The sequence below is a fragment of the Vipera ursinii genome, assembly GCF_947247035.1.
Source record: "Vipera ursinii genome assembly, chromosome: 1".
NCBI lineage: Eukaryota > Metazoa > Chordata > Lepidosauria > Squamata > Viperidae > Vipera > Vipera ursinii.
Window position 1 is genome coordinate 115,574,207 of NC_139512.1, and position 20,753 is coordinate 115,594,959.

At 41.9% G+C, this 20,753-nt stretch overlaps 1 protein-coding gene and 1 pseudogene across 6 annotated transcripts in view; one reads left to right on the top strand and one right to left on the bottom strand.

Moving 5' to 3' along the window:
- The window catches only part of LOC310639052 (olfactory receptor 10V1-like), a 30,969-nt pseudogene extending 30,326 nt beyond the window's left edge, over positions 1 to 643 (bottom strand). The window contains exon 1 of the transcript in view: positions 553 to 643. The product of the transcript in view is annotated as an olfactory receptor 10V1-like (transcript). The remainder of the gene's footprint in view (positions 1 to 552) is intronic.
- PATL1 (PAT1 homolog 1, processing body mRNA decay factor) lies at positions 515 to 20,323 on the top strand. 5 transcript variants are annotated; one of them, XR_014491850.1, is made up of 20 exons: positions 515 to 656; positions 4,904 to 5,015; positions 5,541 to 5,755; positions 5,863 to 5,940; positions 7,993 to 8,187; positions 8,500 to 8,601; positions 9,512 to 9,601; positions 9,996 to 10,201; positions 10,302 to 10,391; positions 11,253 to 11,436; positions 12,251 to 12,374; positions 13,647 to 13,744; positions 13,920 to 13,979; positions 14,377 to 14,525; positions 15,234 to 15,393; positions 16,492 to 16,647; positions 17,764 to 17,855; positions 18,175 to 18,324; positions 19,079 to 19,934; positions 20,055 to 20,323. XR_014491850.1 is itself a non-coding variant. In XM_083357216.1 (19 exons), the coding sequence occupies exons 1-19, from the start codon at positions 642 to 644 to the stop codon at positions 19,098 to 19,100; spliced, it is 2,298 nt and encodes a 765-aa protein (XP_083213342.1). In that variant the 5' UTR covers positions 515 to 641; the 3' UTR covers positions 19,101 to 20,323. The 5 variants fall into 5 exon arrangements, 4 of the variants coding, with proteins under 4 accessions (XP_083213342.1, XP_083213343.1, XP_083213344.1 ...); XM_083357216.1 differs by having other exon boundaries at positions 19,079 to 20,323; XM_083357217.1 differs by having other exon boundaries at positions 5,866 to 5,940; positions 19,079 to 20,323.
- Positions 20,324 to 20,753: the final 430 nt, after the last annotated feature.

Consider the following 20,753-nt stretch of genomic DNA (forward strand, 5'->3'; position numbering starts at 1 on the left):
CCTGGCTCATCTTTCCGACAAGATTATCACATGTGCATTTCTGCAGACTTGGTTTCTGTTTGGGACAGAGACTTGGACGGGGGTGGGTGGGTTGGTTTCTGCCTTTAAACGCTTTAAGGAAATACATTCTGTCTTTTGAATATTTCCAAAAATATTTCGGGGGGGGGGGCGGCTGACTTCCCACAGCCGTTTTATGTTCTTCCCCACAGGCTATACTGCCAGGGTCAAATCACAGTTTTATATTCTGAAGACAGCCCTAACAAAACTTCCAATGTATGTATATACAGTACGGTCCTCAGCAGTAGCCATTGATACGGAGACTTTCTCTACACAGCCGACTAAGCCCGTTTCCTGTAAAGAAATGGTCGCCTGGCTCTTTAAGGCGGCACTCCCCCCCCCCCTCTGACGAAGGAAAAAAAAAACATTTTCTTTTTCAATAGCGGGACCGGGAGGAAAGGCGGCCGCCAAGACGCATGCGCGCCGAATTCATCTACGCAAGAGGAAATCTGTGTGGTGGACTTTAGGTGATACGTCAAGACGCGGAGCACGTACCGGGGGGGGCGGGGTTCCCGGGGTAGAGCAGGGTCCGCGCGGAGCCTCCCGGGCAGCGGGGAGGGGGAGACCCCCGCGCCCCGCCAACCATGTTCCGCTACCAGGTGAGAAGGGGACGGCAGTGCACGGCGGGGGCTGCCGGTCTGCCGCGCCAGCGGGGCCTCCTCCTCCTCCTCCTCCGTCGGGAGGGGAGGCGGCCAGGGACCACCCTTGCGGTGACCTTTGACCCGGCGCGGGAGCTCCCCGGCATTTGCCGAGCAGAGGCTGGATCTTATCAGCCGAAAGCTCCCTCTGCCCGCCTGGGAGCCATTTAGCCCGGCCTGGCCAGGCAGAGCAGCCCCGGGAGCAGAACTCTAGGGTGGGGGTGGCGGGACCGGGCTTCTCTTGCTCCTTTCTTTGCTTCATCCCAGTTCCGGTCGGCGGTCTCATCGCTGCGCACCAAGGTGGCAAAGGCAGGATCTAACTCGGGGGTCTTCAAACTTGGCCCTTTTATGACTTGTGGACTTCAACTCCCAGAATTCCTCAGCCAGCTTTGCTGGCTGAGGAATTCTGGGAGTTGAAGTCCACAAGTCATAAAAGGGCCAAGTTTGAAGACCCCTGATCTAACTGGAGTGCGGCCGATGCTTTCGGAAGAAGGCTGGTCGCTTCCCCAGCCGTTTTGCCGCACCACGAAATTTAAGCTTTGCTGGAGCTTCTTTGGTTAGCCGGGGCCTTTTAGGGATTGCCCGCTTTCTCGTAGTATTTCCTGTTCCCGAGGGACTGATAAAACTTTTAAAACACGTGGAGCCGAATGAAGAGACCCCCGGCATGAATTCCGGCAGAGACTTATTCCTTTTTCTCCTGAGAAAATTGTTGGAGGGAACACAGCTAGATGTAATCCACGTAAATGAATAGGTTGCGACCTAGTGCTTCAGGATTGGAAGGCAAGGGTGGTTTTTTGGTTTTGTGGGAGGAAAATCTACTGATTGGGAAACGCGGAGGTAAGGAGTAATCTCTTAGAAGTCAAGGTAAGCAACTGACCAGTGCCTTGAAAAGTTCAATAATCTGAATTACAAATGTGGCTTAAGGGTGATGTTTTTTTTACAGTGGTGTGGAAGTAATCTTTTGTCTGCACAGATGAGTATGAAAATTGGAACTGTTTGGAAGAAATGGACCTTAGTTGATAATTCCATTATTGTTTTGATCTCTGTTTATATTTGGATGTTGCCAATGGAGGACAGGACCCATGCATTTTGAGAGAATATGTTCCTCTTATTCTGAGCATTGAATCTAATGATGTTTATGAGATTCAGACCTGCAGGAAAATATTACAATACAGTAACCTTTGCAACCTGATGACCTCCACATGAATCTATACCCATCAGTGTTCCTAGTCGGCATAGCCAATACTAGCTGAAAAGACTAGGAGTTGTAATCCAAACCCTGTAGGACAGGGGTCTTCAAACTTTGCCCTTTTATGACTTGTGGACTTCAACTCCCAGAATTCCTCAGCCAGGCATGCTGGCTGAGGAATTCTGGGAGTTGAAGTCCACAAGTCATAAAAGGGCAAAGTTTGAAGACCCCTGCTATAGGACATAGGCATAATGAATTAGCTTGAACTGACAACTTGGATGCTAGAATTTTGTTTGGTGGTTCAAGCATGGCTGTTGAGGATGCAGATGTATTATATGAAGCTCTTTTCTCTGGGCAATTTAATGGGCTAAGCTCCATATAACAATCTCCATTTTACCTCAACTTCAACTTTACTCTTCCCCATAACAAAGGGGAAGAGTATCATATACTAACTCATGTTTGAAGGTTGTTTAGCACAACATACTAAACTATAAGGTGGAAAATGTAACATTTGTGAGAGGCAGCAGTCACAGTAGATTCAGCATTTTCATTGTTTCCTATACATTCCCTGTGATTGTGTGTGCCTTTAGCCTATGCTTTAGAGATTTCCAAACTTTCACATTTACACACCCTTAGTGTCTCAGTAATTTTTGACCAAAATTTTTGGTCAAAAGACTGCCGAAATATCCAGCTTTGGAAATGTATGTTGCAAACATTTCCTGTGACACCCCAAAGTGCCATGCCACATAGTTTCAGGCTGTTCACTATAAATGTATGGGTGGGTTCATATAACTCACTAAATCATAGAAAATCACATTATACTTAACCTGTATTTCTAGAATTACTAAAGTGGCCCAAGTCATATAACGCCTTTAGATAGTTCAGGTGTAATTTTTCCAGATCAGTTTAAGAACATGAACTCATGATCACTTAACTTATTATAATTATGCTTAAAATTCCATTAAGCATTTTGTTCTGTAACAATAACTGTAAAAACAAGGAGATGAGTGAGTAATCACACCCTTGTTTTCACACTTTCACTCTTTTATCTCTAGATGTGTGGTTGAAGAAATAGTTACTATAAGGAGCAGCTGAAAGCACTCTAGACTGGTAGCATTAATAAAATGGATCCATTTCCCATTAAATAAGAAAATGAAAGTTGCATTGTTCTCCCCATTCCATCATTACTTCCCCCTTCTCCTTAACTTCTCTGCAATAGAACATTACTGTTTATATATATGAGAAATAAAACAGCCTTTGGACATTTTAGGCCAAAGATCTAGAAATGTTTTGGTAGATAATGTAAGAAAAACTTGCAGAATAAATAATCAAATATTGGCAATGTGGTAAATAATTATTTTTGAAAAAAGGTAATTTTGTAGATTGCGGGTTATCTTTATTCTGCCTTTAAAGCAGACTTTTAACACAAATGCTGTTATAGTAATACACACACATACACATACCCCCTTAATTTCAGTATTGTACTCTATTCTGCAATCATAGGCTGATCCTGGTATCCAGGATAAAAGCTAAAAAACAACTTCTTGCTGTATATTAACATGCATATAAGCTATATTTAACTCCTTCAACATATAATATTTAAGATTTCATAGGACACTTAATTGAATTGAGTACATAAAGCACATATGAAGTAATTGCTTCATTCATGACAAACTCCTACCTGATTTGTTCCTTGTAATAATTTAAATTTCTGTACAAGCTAAGGATAAATTCTTCATTCTCATTTTCTCTCGGCGGGGGAGGGGGGGGGGAGATTGTTATGATTTGAAAGTGAAATATATTTTAATCTAAATATATCTTGAATTGAGTGATTATTGCAATCCTTCACTGCGTAAAACGTGCCTTGCTAAAAAGGAAGTGTAAGCATAAAAATATTAAATTTACAAATGTATTTATATAGAATGATTCAATTGGGGAGAACAAAGTCTTTTGGAACAAGTGGTATTCAACTATCAAGTTAGTTATGCAGGGAATTGGTTTAATTGATGCATTGTACTGAAATATAGTTTATTTAATAATGGTTTGTAGAAGCCATAGTTGACAGGGTTTGCACATTGTGCTAAATTATATATTATGGATTGCAAACCACAATTGATTTGGTTCATACACAAGTGTTAAATCAAACCCAAATAAATAACATTGTGGTTAGTAAAATATGTGAATCCAGTTTGTTACTTATAAGACCAAATTATTTTCAAGCAGGAAAAGCTATGACATTTCCTCTGCACAGTGTTTGCCATAATTGTTCTAGAAGATGTGCTCCATGCACATATACACATACACATAAATACATATGCTAACTTCATGGTACCCACGAAGATTATATTTTTGTATGCATATTAGGAATTGATGATGTAATATTACAACATAGAAAGGAGTGAAATATACTTAGTAAAATTGCAGTTGTATAGATATAATGAAATTAAAAGGGATAAGACAATGACTGGGCCCATATATCATACAATACCTTAACGTGTCTTGGTTTGGCCTACTGGTATATGGTACGTGAATCAGTCAGTATCTTGGCAAAATGTTTTACCCAAGGAACCCCAAATCATTCACCTCTTATGAAATGCCATAATTTGCAATGTGAGGCAGCCTTCCCCAATAATAGATCCAACGAGTCTCAAGCCTGTAAGGCTTACTATACTGGTTGGAGATGATGGAGCTATAGCTTAACACATGGAAAGTACCAGGTTTGAAAAGGCTGCCAGAATGTAGCTGTCAGTTGTGGAGGTAAATTGCATTATAGGCAGCATGGATTTAGATTTTTTTTCCCACTAGGTTCACTCCTAGTTATTCTTGATTATAAATTATCCGGTGATAGCTGCATATTCTTTGGAAGTGCAGAGATAAGATCTCAACTTGTGAAATTATAGGTCCTGGGGTTCCAGTTCTGTTTTGGGGGGAAACCAGTTTTTAGACTTTCTTCTAGAGTAATATTTTTGGATTCCTGCAGAAGTGGGCTAAACTCACTAAGATTTTCTTCTATTTTAAGGCCCTTGAGGACTGCCCTTTAGATGAAGATGAAGAAGCTTTTCATAATTTGGCTGAGGAAGATGAGGATATTGATCAATTCAATGATGACACATTTGGAGCTGGGGCAATTGGTGAGTTCATATATCTAATATACCCTGACTTTTTATTTCTGTGACAGGTTCTCTAATACCTTCTGCCTAAACATGTAACATCATAATTAAGGTAAACAGTCTCATGTGTTCTCCATGGAGTAACTTTTAAATTGGTTTTATGTTCATTTCTGGGGAAGCCCCTTTCTGTTCCAAGGAGTGGATCTTCTGCCTGGGAGATTAAAGGTAGAACTTCGGACTGCCCCAGACCTTCGCTCGTTTCGCCGGGACCTTAAAACTTGGTTGTTTGATCTTGCTGGCCTGGACTGAGGGGGTTTTAATTTAATTTTAATTTTAATTTGTTGTGGGCTAGTCTTATTTAATTCTATTTTAAAGTGTACTTATTTGTATTGTTTTAACTTGCCCTGTAAACCGCCCTGAGTCTTTCGGGAATAGGGCGGTATATAAAATCAATTAAATAAATAAATAAATAAATAACATGAGGAGTGAGGGAATACTGTATAGGAGAAATGTGAGGGAAATGCTGTTCATGTCATTCCTTTGTAGACGATGACTGGCAGGAAGCACATGAAAGATTGGCTGAGCTGGAAGAAAAGCCTGCATCCTCAACAGAGCAAGTGGATCACAGAGTTACCGATGAGATGGACCTGTTGGGTGATCATGAGGAAAACCTGGCAGAGAGGCTTAGCAAAATGGTGATTGATAATGAATTGGAAGATCCAGCCATTATGCAGGCTGTGCAGACTAGGCCTCAGGTACAGGTGTGTAGCAAGTGATGAAAATGATGGGGGAAATGGGATTTAATCTTCAATGGTTCACACAGAGCCGGTAAAGTCCTTTCTGTAATTTTTTGTTCCTTTCTTTCTAGCAGCCAAGTGGCCTCAATTCAAGCATCTGGGATGGGCCCTCAGTTTTGAGGCGTATTAGAGGACCACTCCTCACTCAGGTTCAGTGCTCTTTTTATTGTGTTTCTGAACTGCCAAGCATATTAGTTTTTTCCATTCAGGTGTCTGTCTTTCCTTATTTCCATTACATAATGTTCAAGAGCTACGTAGAAGCCATTTGGCTGATGAAGGATCTGATTTTAATCAAAATGCTATCATAACTGGGGATGGCCAAAGGATAGAAAGAAATCTCTGTTGTTGAAGTTTTGCAAAAGGAACAAAGTGCCCTAAAGATCATAACAACATGCCATATCTTATCTCTTTGTTTCATCTATTGATAGTCCAGGTGGAGCAGCTAGAGACTTTGGAGGGCAGCCCTTGCTAAATATTTTGGCACCTTAGATCAGGGGTCCCCAACCTGTGGGCCACGGTCTGGTGGCCACCATGCCACAGGACAGGCTGACCAGCGTGCACACATGTGGGCACACACACCCCCCACTCACAGTAGTGCCACAGCCCCAGGGCATGAAAACGGGCCACTACTGTGCCTCGGGGCATAAAACTGGGGCGCTGAACCTCACAAGAACAGGGCATGGCTAGCACATATCATGCAAGCGCTAGCCCCGCCCCATTTGCATCACACACATGCTTGTGGCCCCATGCGTGCACACATACGCGTGTGTAAAATGCTTCCCCCTGCCTTTCCCTCCAACTGAGAAAAGTTGGTGACCTCTGCCTTAGATGTTTGTGGTTAATCAGACTGAATTAAAGCATTTTAATAGATTATCTAAAATTTTCTGCAAAAATAAATTACAGATAGTTGTCAACTTACAACTGGTCACTTTAGTGACCATTAGCAGGTACAACAGGCCTTGAGAAAAGGACTTAAGACCTGGATTTGAAATTCCAACGTCTGCACCCCCGTCCCCTGCGCTCACGTGACCACATTTGGGCATTTGGCAGCCAGGCCCATTTACAACCGTTTCCCATAGTCACGTGACCACAATTTATGATTTTGTCCCCCCCTCGGAAATCACCATTTACAGGTAGTCCTTGATTTACAACCATTTGTTTAGTGACTGTTGGAAATTACATTGGCACTGAAAAAAGTGACTTATTGATGTTTTTCACTCAACCACTGCAACATCCCTCTGGTCACATGATCGAAATTCAGCTGCTTGGCAACTGGCATATATTTATGACGGTTGCAGTGTCCCAGGGTCATGTGATCCTCTTTTGTGACCCTCTGACAAGCAAAGTCAATAGGGGAGCCAGATTCACTTAACAGCTGTGTTACTGACTTAACAACTGCAGTGGTTGACTTGACAACTGTGGCATGGAAAGTCATAAATTGGAGCAAAACTCACTTATCAGCTGTCTTGCTTAGCAACAGAAATGTTGGGCTCAATTGCGGTAGTAAGTTGAGGACTACTTGTACTAGGCTCATTGAGCAACCACCACAAAAAAAAGGTCGTAAAATCAGTTGTGGTCACGTGATGTGGCCACTTAGCAATCGTCACTGCTTAACAAACAAAATAGTAGGCTTAAATCGACAACCTGTAAAAAAAATATATGTTAAAAATGAGTTTTTAACATTTAGATTAGACAAACTTTAATTATCAGAAATGTAATGACCCTTTAAATGAGGATTAAAGGAATTTCATGCTGAATAGTTTGTACCCTCCTTTCAGAACTTGGTCCCCCATTCAGTTGAGCTGACAGACAATTATGGGAGTGAGATCTAAGGCGTCTGGAAGCTGGAAGATAGAAAGACCACTTGTCAGTACAGGCTAGTCTTTCTGCTTCTGCTTACAGATTTGTTTTTCTAAATTCGATGGGGTGTTTTATCATCCTCTCATCTCTCTCGCTCTCTTTTCTCTAAAGAGCTGTTGGCACGGATGAAAAGTATCTGATGTTTCTAACAATCTAGTATGTACAAACTGCACGTACTATGTTTAGTTAACAAGAATGTCTCTCCTCCACCGTTCGTTCTTGCTTGATGCACAAATACTTCTGTTTACCGTTTGGCAGTCGCTAGTCTACCTGCTACCTGAGGAAGAGATTAATTGGGCAGTATTTAAAGGGAATGCCAGATGTGTTTCTTTCCTGTTCAGGAAGTGCCCTCCGTATCTGTGCTGGAATATGCCCTGCCACAGAGGCCTTCGCAGTCCCGAGACGAGGAGCAAGATCTCTCAGAGCGAGCACTACCCAGGCGGTCATGCTCCCCGGTTATCGGCAGTCCTCCTGTTAGGGCTGTTCCTATTGGGACGCCCCCTAAGCAGCCCACCATGCCCAACTTCAACCAACAGGTATTATTGGCCCCTTCTGCAATAGAAGGTGCATGGATCTAGGTTAGAGGATGCTTAAAAGAACAGAATAAAGTAGAATGCAATATAAAAATGGATAGCATACCCTGAATGCTAGCTCTCCTTCAGTGGAGAATGCATTTCTTTTTTGGCCAGCTGTCAGTGCCAACCTGAACCTTCCAGTCCTATTTCCATTTGTGAAAGTGGCTTGGTATCTGGGAATTAAAGTTGGAACTGGCAGAAGCAATTGGTAGTTGAATCTTAAACAACTTGCCCGGATGCTTATTCTACTTTCTTCCCCTTTCTGCCCAACAGATCCTGTGTCCAAAGCCTGTCCACATCAGAGTCCCAATTCAGCAGCGTTATCCAAGTCCCTTCAGTGAGAGGATGTCTCCGAACCAGCTCTGCAATGTAACGGTAGTCTTGCCTCGTTAGTTTTGCATGTTGTTGGCCTTTGATAATGAGCCTTGCCTCCCCTTGTCTCCTGGATCACTTGATCCTTCCCGTGTTTCTGATGGTGATATCTCCTAAATGTAATCTTAATTATATTGTCACCCTGCCCTGTTTTGAAATAATAATTTCTGATCTTGAGCCCATTTAAGTCTCTGTGGACAGCAGAGAACATGTCAATGAAAGGAGACTCCCAGAGCAGTCTTCCTACATGTCTAACTTCCATAACGTGGTGTCTTCAAGAGGAGCGGGACTTTTGGGAATTGTAATCCTAACACTTCGGAAAGCTATTAGTTTTGGGAAGATGGACGTAAGACTTTAGCTTTTCTTGCAAATAGTGAATATGGAAAAAAATACTCGTACCCTTGCTTTTATTTTTATAACAATTTATGGATAAAGACTCTCGGGTCTCTTACAATAAAGCTGTTGGCTTCAGAATTAACTCCATGCTAGTGGCTGTAAACCATACTTAGCCCTTCAGGGGTTTGTGATCTGCAGATCATATTGACCATTCAATAAAGTATGGCACTCTTGTTATTAGAAAATATTGCCTTTTTTATTGAATTGCTTAGCCTCTGTCTCTTTCCTCTTTCTTTATCCTGTCTGTATGATAGAGACAGTTGCTGTACTAGATATTTACAAAGTTTTAACTACATTTTCATTGTGCTGTCCAAGTTATTTTGGTATTTTAACATAATTATTCTGGGTGCTTTTGTTAAATCACTGCTTATATAAAAAGAATAAGTGGTGTTATTGCTTCTCTTTGATTGTTCAGGCATTTCTAGTTTTTGTATTGTTTGTTCTCCTCCTCCTGAATGTATCTAGAAGCAAACTAAATTTTACCTCAAGAATTCAAATATTCCATTTCTTTTACCAGAACAAGTCCCTCTTAGGCCATCCGTTCCCTCCTAATGTTACTCCTGTTCTCACCCACCTCCAGAGAGCACAGCTACTCGGAGGAGCACAGGTAAGCAACAGCCTACTTCTCATTTCCATTATTGGGTGCAGCATTTTCTGCATGAGAAGCAGAACCTGAAATCCCAAAGATGCATGAAACCCTGAGTGTTTTGTTAATTGTATGTTTAAATTAAATCAGATTCATCGTGTATCCTGGCCTTGCCCTCTTTTTTGTCCTTTGTTTCTCTTCCTTTCTTACATGCAGCTTTCTTCCTGACAAGAGCTACGTGCCTTTCATTCCAGTGGAACCTTCACTTCTGCTATACCAAGTTCTTCCTCTTTGTATTTGCTGCTTGTGCCTCTATCACTTCCTGATTCATGCATTCAGGAGCAGTGGAACTATTAGCAAGTCTGTATGGGTGGTTGAAGATCTGATGCTTCTGCTTTCCCTCTCCACTCTGTAGGCAGGGAGGATGTCTCCCAGCCAGTTTGCACGGGTGTCCGGTCTTGTTGGCAGCCCTCTTGCACCCATGAATCCAAAACTGCTCCAGGGCCGAGTAGGACAGATGATGCCTCCAGCCGGTGGCTTTCATGCCTTTTTTGGGGCACCAGCTACACCACCATCGCAACACCACTCCCCATGTCCTGGAGCTCACTTACAGAATCTACGGTAACCTACTTCTTCCACCATCCTTTTAACATACTACTAGATTGAGCTGTGTTTGTGAACACTCCATGGCCCTTTCTGAGAAGGATCTTTTATTTTCCAGACCTCGGCCACAGATGTTCAGGCCGGACACAACTCACCTTCATCCACAACATCGACGACTCTTACACCAGAGACAGCAGCAGAGCAGGAAGTGAGTATTCAATACGCTTGTGTGCTTTCATGAAGATAAAGGAGAGCCTTATTGCTTCCACAGTGCAAAGGGCGAGGTCAGCGTTCCACGTGCATCAAGGTAACACATTTTTGTGTCCCAAGCAACTTGCACACTTGCAGTGCAGTGATTGTGTTTATAAACATGTAAAACAAGAATTCCGGGAAGGGGAAGAGGCTAGATAAAACCCTATCATTAAAGCTAGGGGTGGCAGAAGCAACTATGGGAAAGTGAATAATCTCTTTAAAAGCTGTATGACAAATTTCAAAAATACATTGCAAGGAGAGAGAAAATCCAGAGCCTTAACAGTACTGTATTAGATAATCTGTAGACTTTTGTTAGTTATTAGCTATAATAGCTAAAATTGAATTTCCATAAGCAAAGCATCTGTTTACTAGATATGAAGAACAGACAGGGAGGTGTATTCCTCTTATGCATTTTTATAGAGCAAGCGGTGAACTTTTGGACTTGACAAAATGAGTTGCTCTTTTCAACAAGGCTTTACCTGCGTTCTTGAGAAAATATCTGCCTGGATACCTGTCCCACTATCTGCCATTTATACTTTTGTTTCTTCATTGCCCTATTCATTGAAAGAAGTACTCAGCCTGAGAGTATTGTTTTGCCCTATCAAAACATATGTTATTGACTGAAATTATATAACATTATACTAAACTGGAGCTGTCTTTCATGACAAGTGAAGAAATTTGCTTAAAAGGGGCTGCTCTGCTTAGGACTGACTTGTATTTTATAAGTTGCAGGCTACTGTCACAGAGTACTTTCTTCAAAGGATACAGAATACAGCTGTGAATTGTATTTTGCCAGATTATGTTGCATTTCTTTTAGTCAACACAGGAATCTAAATGGGTCAGCTGGGGACCGAGGGAGCCACCGAAATAACCATCAAGAGCAGATCAGGAAGGACCCTTATGCTAATCTTATGCTGCAACGGGAGAAAGATTGGGTATCCAAGATTCAAATGATGCAACTGCAAAGCACTGATCCTTATTTAGACGACTTCTACTATCAGGTTGGTGTTCTGTGTATTTGAACAAGTGACCGTTCTATAGCCCCTGGCTGTGCCTAATGGAAGATGCAGCCAGTAGCTGTTGTGATTCAGGGTCAGTCTGTAGGTTCGGCAGTTGGGTCGGACGATTCAGAGGAGGAGGAGGGGGGTGTTGGAGAGCCTGTAGAGAACAGCCCTGAGGCTTCGCAGAGCCCTCAGCCAGGCCCCTCCCATCTGGTTACGACGCAGACCCAGCTGTGAGCCTGACAGCGTGGATGAAGATGACCCACAGCTGGCCCTGTTCAAGGACGCCTGACGCAGGAGGCAGTCAATCAGGAGTAAACAGAGGAAGGCAATGGGGCACCTCGGAAAGAGGCAGAGAGAAGCCACGCCTTGAACTGTTTAAAAGGGGAATGTGTGGGAGGGCTGGTTTGCTGAAGGCAACCGTTTGAATAGCTCCTGTTTCATGGTTCGTGTTTTTGTTTTGTTCTGTTTGCTCTGTTTTGTGTCAATAAATTTGGCAGGCTTAGTTCCAGCCTCTTGCCTTTTTGTAAAGGGGTTGTCCCTGCCTTTTCTGCAGGGCCGGTAGTAGGCTGGTACAGAACAGTAGCATCTGAAGGGTGCTTGGATAGATAAGAAAGTGACAAAAACAGATGCAATATGGGAGTGGTGGAGGGGAATTGTTCTGTTCTGCTTCTATTCCTCTTCGCCTTGCAGGCCATTTATACAAAGTTTCTCCTTTGTTGTCTGGGTGGGACAGTGGATTCTCATTTTGTTCAAAAATAGGGCAAACTCATGATGTTCAAGCTGGCTTCTAATTAACTTTTCGATGCCTTAGAACTATTTTCAGAAACTAGAAAAACTGTCTGCAGCTGAGGAGATGCATGGTGATGGTCCTAAAAAGGAACGCACTAAACTAATCACCCCACAAGTGGCGAAACTAGAGCATGCCTATAAGCCAGGTGAGTTTCTGTTGTATAGGAAGAAGCTAGTCTATGCTGTGCTTCCCCAAAGATAAAACCTACCCCGAAAATAAGCCCTAGCTTGATTTTTACACATGCACCCAATATAAGGCCTACCCCCAAAATTAGACCCCGCCTACACCAGTGTGCCTGGTTGCACGAGGTGGGGTAAGGCACATGGGTAAAAATCAAGCTAGAGTGGGGATAGTGGGTGGACCTCCCCCCCCCCGTGCCCCGCACCCACTTACCTTAGTTGCAGCCAGGCCTCCCACGTCCCAACACCTGCTTCACCTCACCGGCCCACTTCTGAGGCTGCTTGCTATCGCTCGCACGTGTCATCTTCAGCCTCCATTTCACTGTCAGAAGCCTTCCAGAAAGGCCTCGGCAGGCAAGAAATGACCTCTGGATTGATGCACGTGGCGCCCCTGGCCTCTGTTTCACCATCAGAGGCCTTCTGGAAAGGCCTCTGCAGCTAAGAAATTGGCCCCAGTTTGACTCGTGCAGCGCCCCCTGGCTTCAGTTTTTCTGTCCAGAAGCTCGTTTCTCAGCTGCACAGAGGCCTTTCCGGAAGGCCTTTGATGGCGAAACGGAGGCCGGGGGCGATGCCCACGAGTGATGGTGAGCGGCCACAGAAGAAGTGGGACAGCAAAGGAGGTGTCAGGGCATGGGAGGCCTGGCTGCGGCGGTCCTAAGGTAAGCAAGTAAAACATCTCCTGAAAATAAGACTTGGTGCCTCTTTTGGAAGGAAAAAAAAATAAGACCGGGTCTTGTTTTTGGGAAACATAATATATGCAGTGCGTGGGAGATAAAATACAGAAAGTTCATGAATGGAATGGAGGGGGATTGAGATAACACAGCTAAGGTAATTTATTCTCAGACAGATCTGCAAGTAGAAAATTTATGCATTGGACACAGGAAAGATGTGCTCCTTACTATTTTCCTTGCTTCTTGTATTCAGGAAAAATATTCCTCTCCTCATGGACACACATGGTGTTTAATTTTACTCCAGCGTATAACACTTTTACAATTCCGCTGCAGTAGATTTAGCATAATATTGTAGAGGCAGTAAAGGAAAACAAGCTTATGCATACCAAGGAATAGAAGGATTTTGTAGGGTTAGATACAAGCTGTTAGTGAAGTCAAAATGGAGCCGCCTTGTCCATTCTTTGCTTTATTTAGCTGACTTGCAGGAAGACTAGAACATCAAAAGTGCATGTGAAGATATTTTGACTCATCAGACCCATCTGCCTTGTTTTTCTTCCATACTTGCAGTGCAGTTTGAGGGCTCGCTAGGGAAGCTGACCGTCTCCAGTGTGAACAACCCCCGCAAAATGATAGATGCTATTGTGACTTTAAGAGGAGAGGAAGATGTAAGTTTCTCTTGTGACAATTACTTTGTTTTTGAGTGGGTGTTTTGTCATACTATTTCATGTTTTTCCTTTCAAATATGACAAGGGGATTTTTGAATTTTCTTCCCGGGTTGTGGGAGAGAAATTTTCTGAATAATGTATGTCCACTCAGCTGTAATTTCTATCTCTTCCTTAGGAAACTAAGGAGAAGCAGGTTCGAGATAAAAGGCGCCAGACTCTCTTCACTATTGAAAAAGTGAGTTTGGCATTCATTCTTCATCCAGCAGCAGCTGGTAACAGTAGCAGATTAATTGAAATCAGTTCCATAGTGCAAAACAACATGAGTCCTGATTTGAATTAAGATACAATTTCAACAATAGTCTCCTTGAAGAGCATCCTTCCCATAGCTTAACCGTAATTTTTCATGTATTGAATCAACGTTGTTCTTCTAGTGTTGTTTCTAAATAAGTGAAATGATCTTACAGAAATAGACTAGCTTGCCAAGCCAGATGCTTGCTGTTTAAATCAGAAATCTGTTCCTTATCTACTGTCAATAAAGCGTGGACTTGATTTATCAGTTTAAAACCATTTTCAAATTTTGGAAGTGTTGTAATGTTAGGTGGCATGCCTAAAATCTGTGTGTTGCTACCTAGACATATAGCCTCCTCCTGGATGTAGAAGACTATGAGAGACGCTACCTTTTGAGTTTGGAAGGGGACAGGTTGGCCTTGATGGAGGAGAGAAAGCAGAAAATCTGTGACATGTATGACAATCTGAGGGGAAAGGTGCCCAATCAAGAAAGGTAAGAGCCTACCTGGTAGAATTACAAACAATTCAGTAAAGAAAATGTTGTTTTGAATTCCTTTCTAATGAAAGGAACTTCTGTCTTTAGTAGAGATTCCTTGTATCAGAAAGTGCAAAAACATGTAATATTTTGGGGGTTTGTTTCCCCCTTTTTCCTCCTATCTTCCACCATGCTTTACTACTATTATTTTGGGACTTAGGCTTAGTGCTGCTGCCATAACAGTTGTAACAACTCCTCCCAGTTTGTCACTTCTCAAAAGAGAGCTGAATGTCTCTTTCAAATCACTTAATTGCTAGCTCAGCTTACAGTGATCAGTAAAATAAAAGCAAAAAAAAAAGTGATATTTGACATCAATATGGCCAACACAACTCCCAGGGATAGTTTATTTGACTTTATTAGCTACCCAACTCCAATGGACTCTGGAAAATGTAAAAAACTAGAAAGAACATAAAAACAGATAAAGATGTCAAATCAGAGACACAGTCCAGACTAAAAAAATTTCCATACCTCTCTATTGTGTTTCAGGATGGGTTTGCATAGATCCATACATTCACCATTAAAACCCCCTGAAAGGCATACATTTCATGCTGTAAATTCAAAAATTATTCCAAGATCCTGAGATCTGCTTGCTTTACTTGGAAAATATGAAGACCGTTACATGTTTGGTTTCTGTCTAACTGAAAGTTATATATCCTCTTCCATCAGACTTAGTGATGACCCTTTTGTACAGATTATGTGTATACGTAAAGGAAAACATCTCGTTGCACGGATCCTACCTTTCTTGTCCAGTGAACAAGCGGCTGAGATACTAATGGCAACAGCCAGAAATTTGCCCTTTCTAATCAAGAAAGATGCTCAAGATGAGGTAAATGCAACCTGAAGAAAAAAATATGACAATGATGATGGTGGTGGGTGGCTAGAACAATAAAAACATCAAAACAAAATGCAAAAATAAAAACCAATGAGGAGAAAGTCCACAGAAGATAAACCAGTCAAGCAGCAAATTCACACAACTCATGGTTCAACCACCTCCTGACCCCCATGTCTGAGAGAAGAGCCAGATCTTGCAAAAGGCCCACAGGCTTGAGACTAATCTAATTTTTGGAGGAATGGTGTCATTGAAGTATTTTTCCATAACAAATTGTTCAGATGTTTGGGATAAGCTTTGTGTCCTCTGGACATTTTAGATTACAACTTCCATAATCATTGCTATCCAAGAAAATTCTGTCCCAGACAACCAAAGGACACCATTGTGGTTATTCGTAATCCTGAATTTTATCATTCAGAAATTTCTTTGTGCACTTTCAGGTATTCTCTTGAGAAATGAAAAGAAACTTTCTGTATTTTAGATTTGTTGTTCCTGAGAATTTACTGAGGTGTTTCACTGTTATAATAAAATACATGGAAATTTATTTATTTTTATTTATTTATTTTATTACATTTATATACCGCCCTTTCCCGGAGGACTCAGGGCGGTTTACAGGGTAATTAAAAACCAAAATACAAAAGTTAAGAAACCAAGTTTAAAAAAAATTAAATAAAAATAATGGTTGGACTTATATTTGAATGAAACTACCTAGAATATTTGTATTAAAATATGATATTAAAACTTTTGAGTATTTGAGCTCGTTTAATCCAGAAGGACTGTAGTCCAAAAGATAGCTACCCATGAAAGTGGCAAGATTCATTAATGACATTGGTTTGAATGAAAATTTAATAACCTTGCTGTAATTTCATTCCATTTGTAATATAGTTTAATTCCCCCATTTCTTTTCCAGTAACCACTTCCACTGAAATTTACTGTTTACATACTGTTGTTTAGCAAATAAAAAATGTGCCATGATTTCTACCAGATTAAAAAAAATTAGAAATGGCTGTGGCACTCTAGATTTGTTCCAGGCCATCTCTTTGTGTAGTGTGTGTATTGTCTAAGTGACATGTGTTTTAACATAACCTTCTTTAGGTGCTTCCCTGCCTCTTGAGGCCCTTTTCCCTTGTTCTTTATCATCTTCCATTGGGAACTGTTACCAGCATCCTACAACAGCTAATGAACCTACCTCACAGTGCAACAGTGACCACAGCTGCCAACCTCCACCTCACAGCAGTTCTCCAGAACAAGGTTTCCAATTCTTACTGTGCTTTGCTCTATTCCTTATCGTACCTGCCTGGTGGTTCCAATTTAGGGTGCTACTTCTTTTCAGGATGTATAGATAATCCTCAGCATATGGCTGTGATGGAGCCTGTCTATTACAGTCATAGGTTGTAAACAGTCACGTGACCAATCCAACTTTATGACTGGTTTTGTGGTAGCCATTAAGGGAATCCACAGTCATTAAGCAAACACCACGGTCGTTAAGTGAACTAATTGTTCGCTATAGACATGGTTTTGCCGAAAACTGGAAGGAAATGTAGGTCAGGGGTAGGCAACCTTGGCTCTTTTATGACTCGTGGACTTCAAATCCCAGAATTCCTGAGCCAGCATGGCTGGCTCAGGAATTCTGGGAGTTGAAGTCCACGAGTCATAAAAGAGCCAAGGTTGCCTACCCCTGATGTAGGTTAATACCGTCAAGTCAGGTGACCATGGGATGTTACAAACAGCCATAAATGTGGCCGTGTTGCTGAGCACCTGCAGTTCAGTCTTGTGACTATGGAGGGGGCCCAACCATTGGAACATCGAATATGGGTTGTAAGCCCCCTTTTGGGGGGCAGTCATAATTTCAGGTGGCCATAAGTCAAGGCTACCTGTGTTAGAAGCCAATGCGGTCCTTTTAATGCTCATGAAATGTGGAATAATGCTAATGTCAGAATTTTCCCTCCCCCAGAAATGACTGAAGAATGAAGGAAAGATAATCTATGATACTTAGTCTACAATGTAGCCTGGGTATAGCTGTTAAGATAGGAATGCTTTTGTACTATCTGTTCAATGAAGCTCTTGAGCTAGTGTAACTTTCCCCCCCTCCCCTATATTAAGGGGTAATACTCCTTGAGATAACTGACAGTTTTGCGTGCTTTTTATCACTCTTGCTTTAACTGTAATTGAGAATTACTTTGGTGCAAGAGTAGGCAGTCTTTCAGGGCCACAAAATGATCATGGTCAGCCACAAAAGCCCATTTTCCCAGACAGCAAGCTAGGATGCTTTCTTTCTTTCAATTTGGAGAGTATTGATATGTGAATTGCTTTGCAGTATGCAGATGTAATTTTTTGTTGTTTCGTTTTTCCCCCCCCATTCTTTAGTTCGGCCTCTCTCTGCTATACTTGGTCTTAAGTCGAGGAGAGGAGTTGCAAAGTTCAGATTCTGCTACAGAACTCACACAAGATAATCAGTGGTGAGTCGTAAATGGTATGCATTGGATACATTTAGACCTGTCTTTCTCAACCTTAGCAACTTTAAGATGTGTAAATGTCAACTCCAAGAATTCCTCAGCCAGCATTCCCAGCCAATTCTGGGCATTAGAGCACAAATTTTAAAGTTGTTGAGGTTGAGGAACAGTGATTTAGACTTTAGAAAGTTGTTCGAAATGTAAAGCCGGCTTGCTTAATGCAACATTTTTCCAGGGCAATTCCACTGTCCGCAGTTTAATTTCTGTATCTAACACTGAATAAAAGTCCCTGTTTTCATAACCGTTGTTACTTTGTCCTTGACAGGACGGAAGTGATGATCATGGCAATTAGGGAGTTTCTTCGGATCCCTCAGGCGGTCTTGGCTAAGCCAGTGTCTACTCCCTCTAATCTTTTATCGCTCTTCTCTCGCTATGTTGATCCACAAAAGCTGAATGTGCTAGAGACAAAATTGCAGTAAGTATGTCCTATTATCCATCTATGAAGGGAAGAAATAAAGAATAGCAGTGAAGACGAGACTGGAGAACGTGACATTGATCACTCCATCTTAGTGTGCAACCTACCTCATAGGATTGTTGTTGTGGAGAAAAATGGGAGGAGATCTGCCACTGAGTTCCTGAAGGAAAGGTGGGTTACTAAAGTAGCAAATAAAGGAGTGTATGCAAGAAGGAGAGACACTTTGGATGTTACGAGTGTTTATTCAGTCCACTTTTCTTAAAATTCCCGCAGTATTTCAGTAGCACAAGAATAAAAAAAGAAAACAGTCGGGAAAGAGAAATATGGCTATACCAAATCCAATAATTGTAACGTCTTTAAATGTCATTATATGAGCAGAACATTGAATCAGGTTGAAGTATTTTTTGCAAAATATTTTCAGCCTATTTGAAATAAGATGTAGAGAGGTGTATATAATGGAAATTTCTGGCATTCCTCATGATTATTCATGCCTTTCTCCTCATTGTGGTCTTTTTTAGACTGTAAGCTCATGCAGTGGAAAAATGTAATCTTATTCACATTATTTATAAATAATCCTCTTTATTTCAAAGAGGGGTTCTACCGTACCGTTTACATCAAATAAACAAGTGTTTTAATTCGTTTCATCAGATTGTCAGTTTTTGCTTAGAAAGCGTATACTGAAAGACTGAACTGTTCACTTTTCTGGCTAGCATTGCTACAGCCCGCCTCACAATTCTTATTCCCTTCTTCCCAGGTTGATCCAAGGAATACGGTAGAAGGCCTCAAGAGTGTCGTCATGCTGGCGTCCCATCATTGCTGTCACTCCAGCATCTTTTAGTGGGCAAAGAGGAGGCAGTGCCTTCTTCATATAAATCCTTATGGGATGATGTCTCTGGCCCAGCACAGAAGATTGCTCTCTTGCCCTGAGCTTGGTTGGGGTGGTGCTTTCCCTTCTGCATGCCCTTGTCGCAATTGAATTCTAGCCAAGCTCCGCCATCCTTTTCCTTAGCACTTTTGCAACGGCTTCTCCTCCCTACACAGACCCCTCTGCCCACTACACTACTGATGGACTATTAAAGAGAAGAGACCCTTCCTGTATCACTGCTAAGAACACAGAGCCAAGGGGTAGTGGTGTCTTTTTATTGTGGAAGTGGAGAGGCCTGATGTTTCCGTGCCTCTGATACGTTGGAGTGTTTTTAGATGATGGGAATTCCTCCTTGATTGACCCACTGAGTCTATTTTCTGCTCTTCCTGTGGTAGATGCCGCCTTGTAGTGCTGCCCATTCCCTACAAAGTAGTCATCTTTCTGAACCTTGTGATGAAGCAGCAACATCATCTTTGCACACGTGTCTAGTCTTCCCAAGACTCATTTTCTACCTAAGCTTGTCTCTGACCTGCACCTTGCTTCAAGCTGACCAAGATCTCCCTGTAGACTAACCAAGAAGATGCCAGGAATGAGTTCCTCTAGAGCAGATTAATCTTACTGAATTTTGGTATCGTACATTACTAAGTCCTGCTGGGTTGTCTTATTTTTATTTTTGGAATGTGGTGAGTTTTGTTTGTTTTTTTTTAATTTTTACTCTGTTTTTAAAAACAATTTGCACATGTAGGTATCCTCTAAGCCAGGGGTAGGCAACCTCGGCTCTTTTATGACTCATGGACTTCAACTCCCAGCATAGCTGACTCAGGAATTCTGGGAGTTGAAGTCCATGAGTCATAAAAGAGCCGAGGTTGCCTACCCCTGCTCTAAGGAGTGACCTCCTGTTACTAACTGGCTGCTTCTCCACAGTATTCTCTTCCCCTATTTGCCTCTTGAAACCACATTCTACTGGACATTTCACCCCTTCCTTGAGCCTTCTCCCCCACTGTTACTCCTTCAGTATACACGATCAAGTGGTCCATTATTATTGTGCTTTTACTTTTTGGTTTGGTTATGATTAATGAAAATTTCTAAATTTACATTTTTATAGGGTATTGTAAATAAAAAAAAATCTATACTTGTGGGGAGTGTATAGGTGTGGTTTATCCATATATCTGGTTTCATCTCTTGTTACCCAAACTCCAGTGTGTTTGGGGAGACACGATTAACTACATGTCCCTGATGCTAGGAAAATATAACACAAGATTAACAGGTGCATTAAGGATTCCTAACATATACCAGAAAATATTACATTGATAGAATGAGAAAAATAGACTAGGTAATACGAAATGTCATCAACGCAGAGGACGTGGGTTTGGTCAGACTCCGGCAGACAGTGGAGGACAAGGGGGCCTGGCATGCTGTGGTCCATGGGGTTGCGAGGGGTTGAGCACAACTTAGCGACTGAACAGCAAATATAAAATTATTTGTCTTGGTGTTCTTGCTGTGTGCATTATCGAACAACATGCCTGTTTTCACCAGTTCTCACACATTCAGACGGTCCGTATCT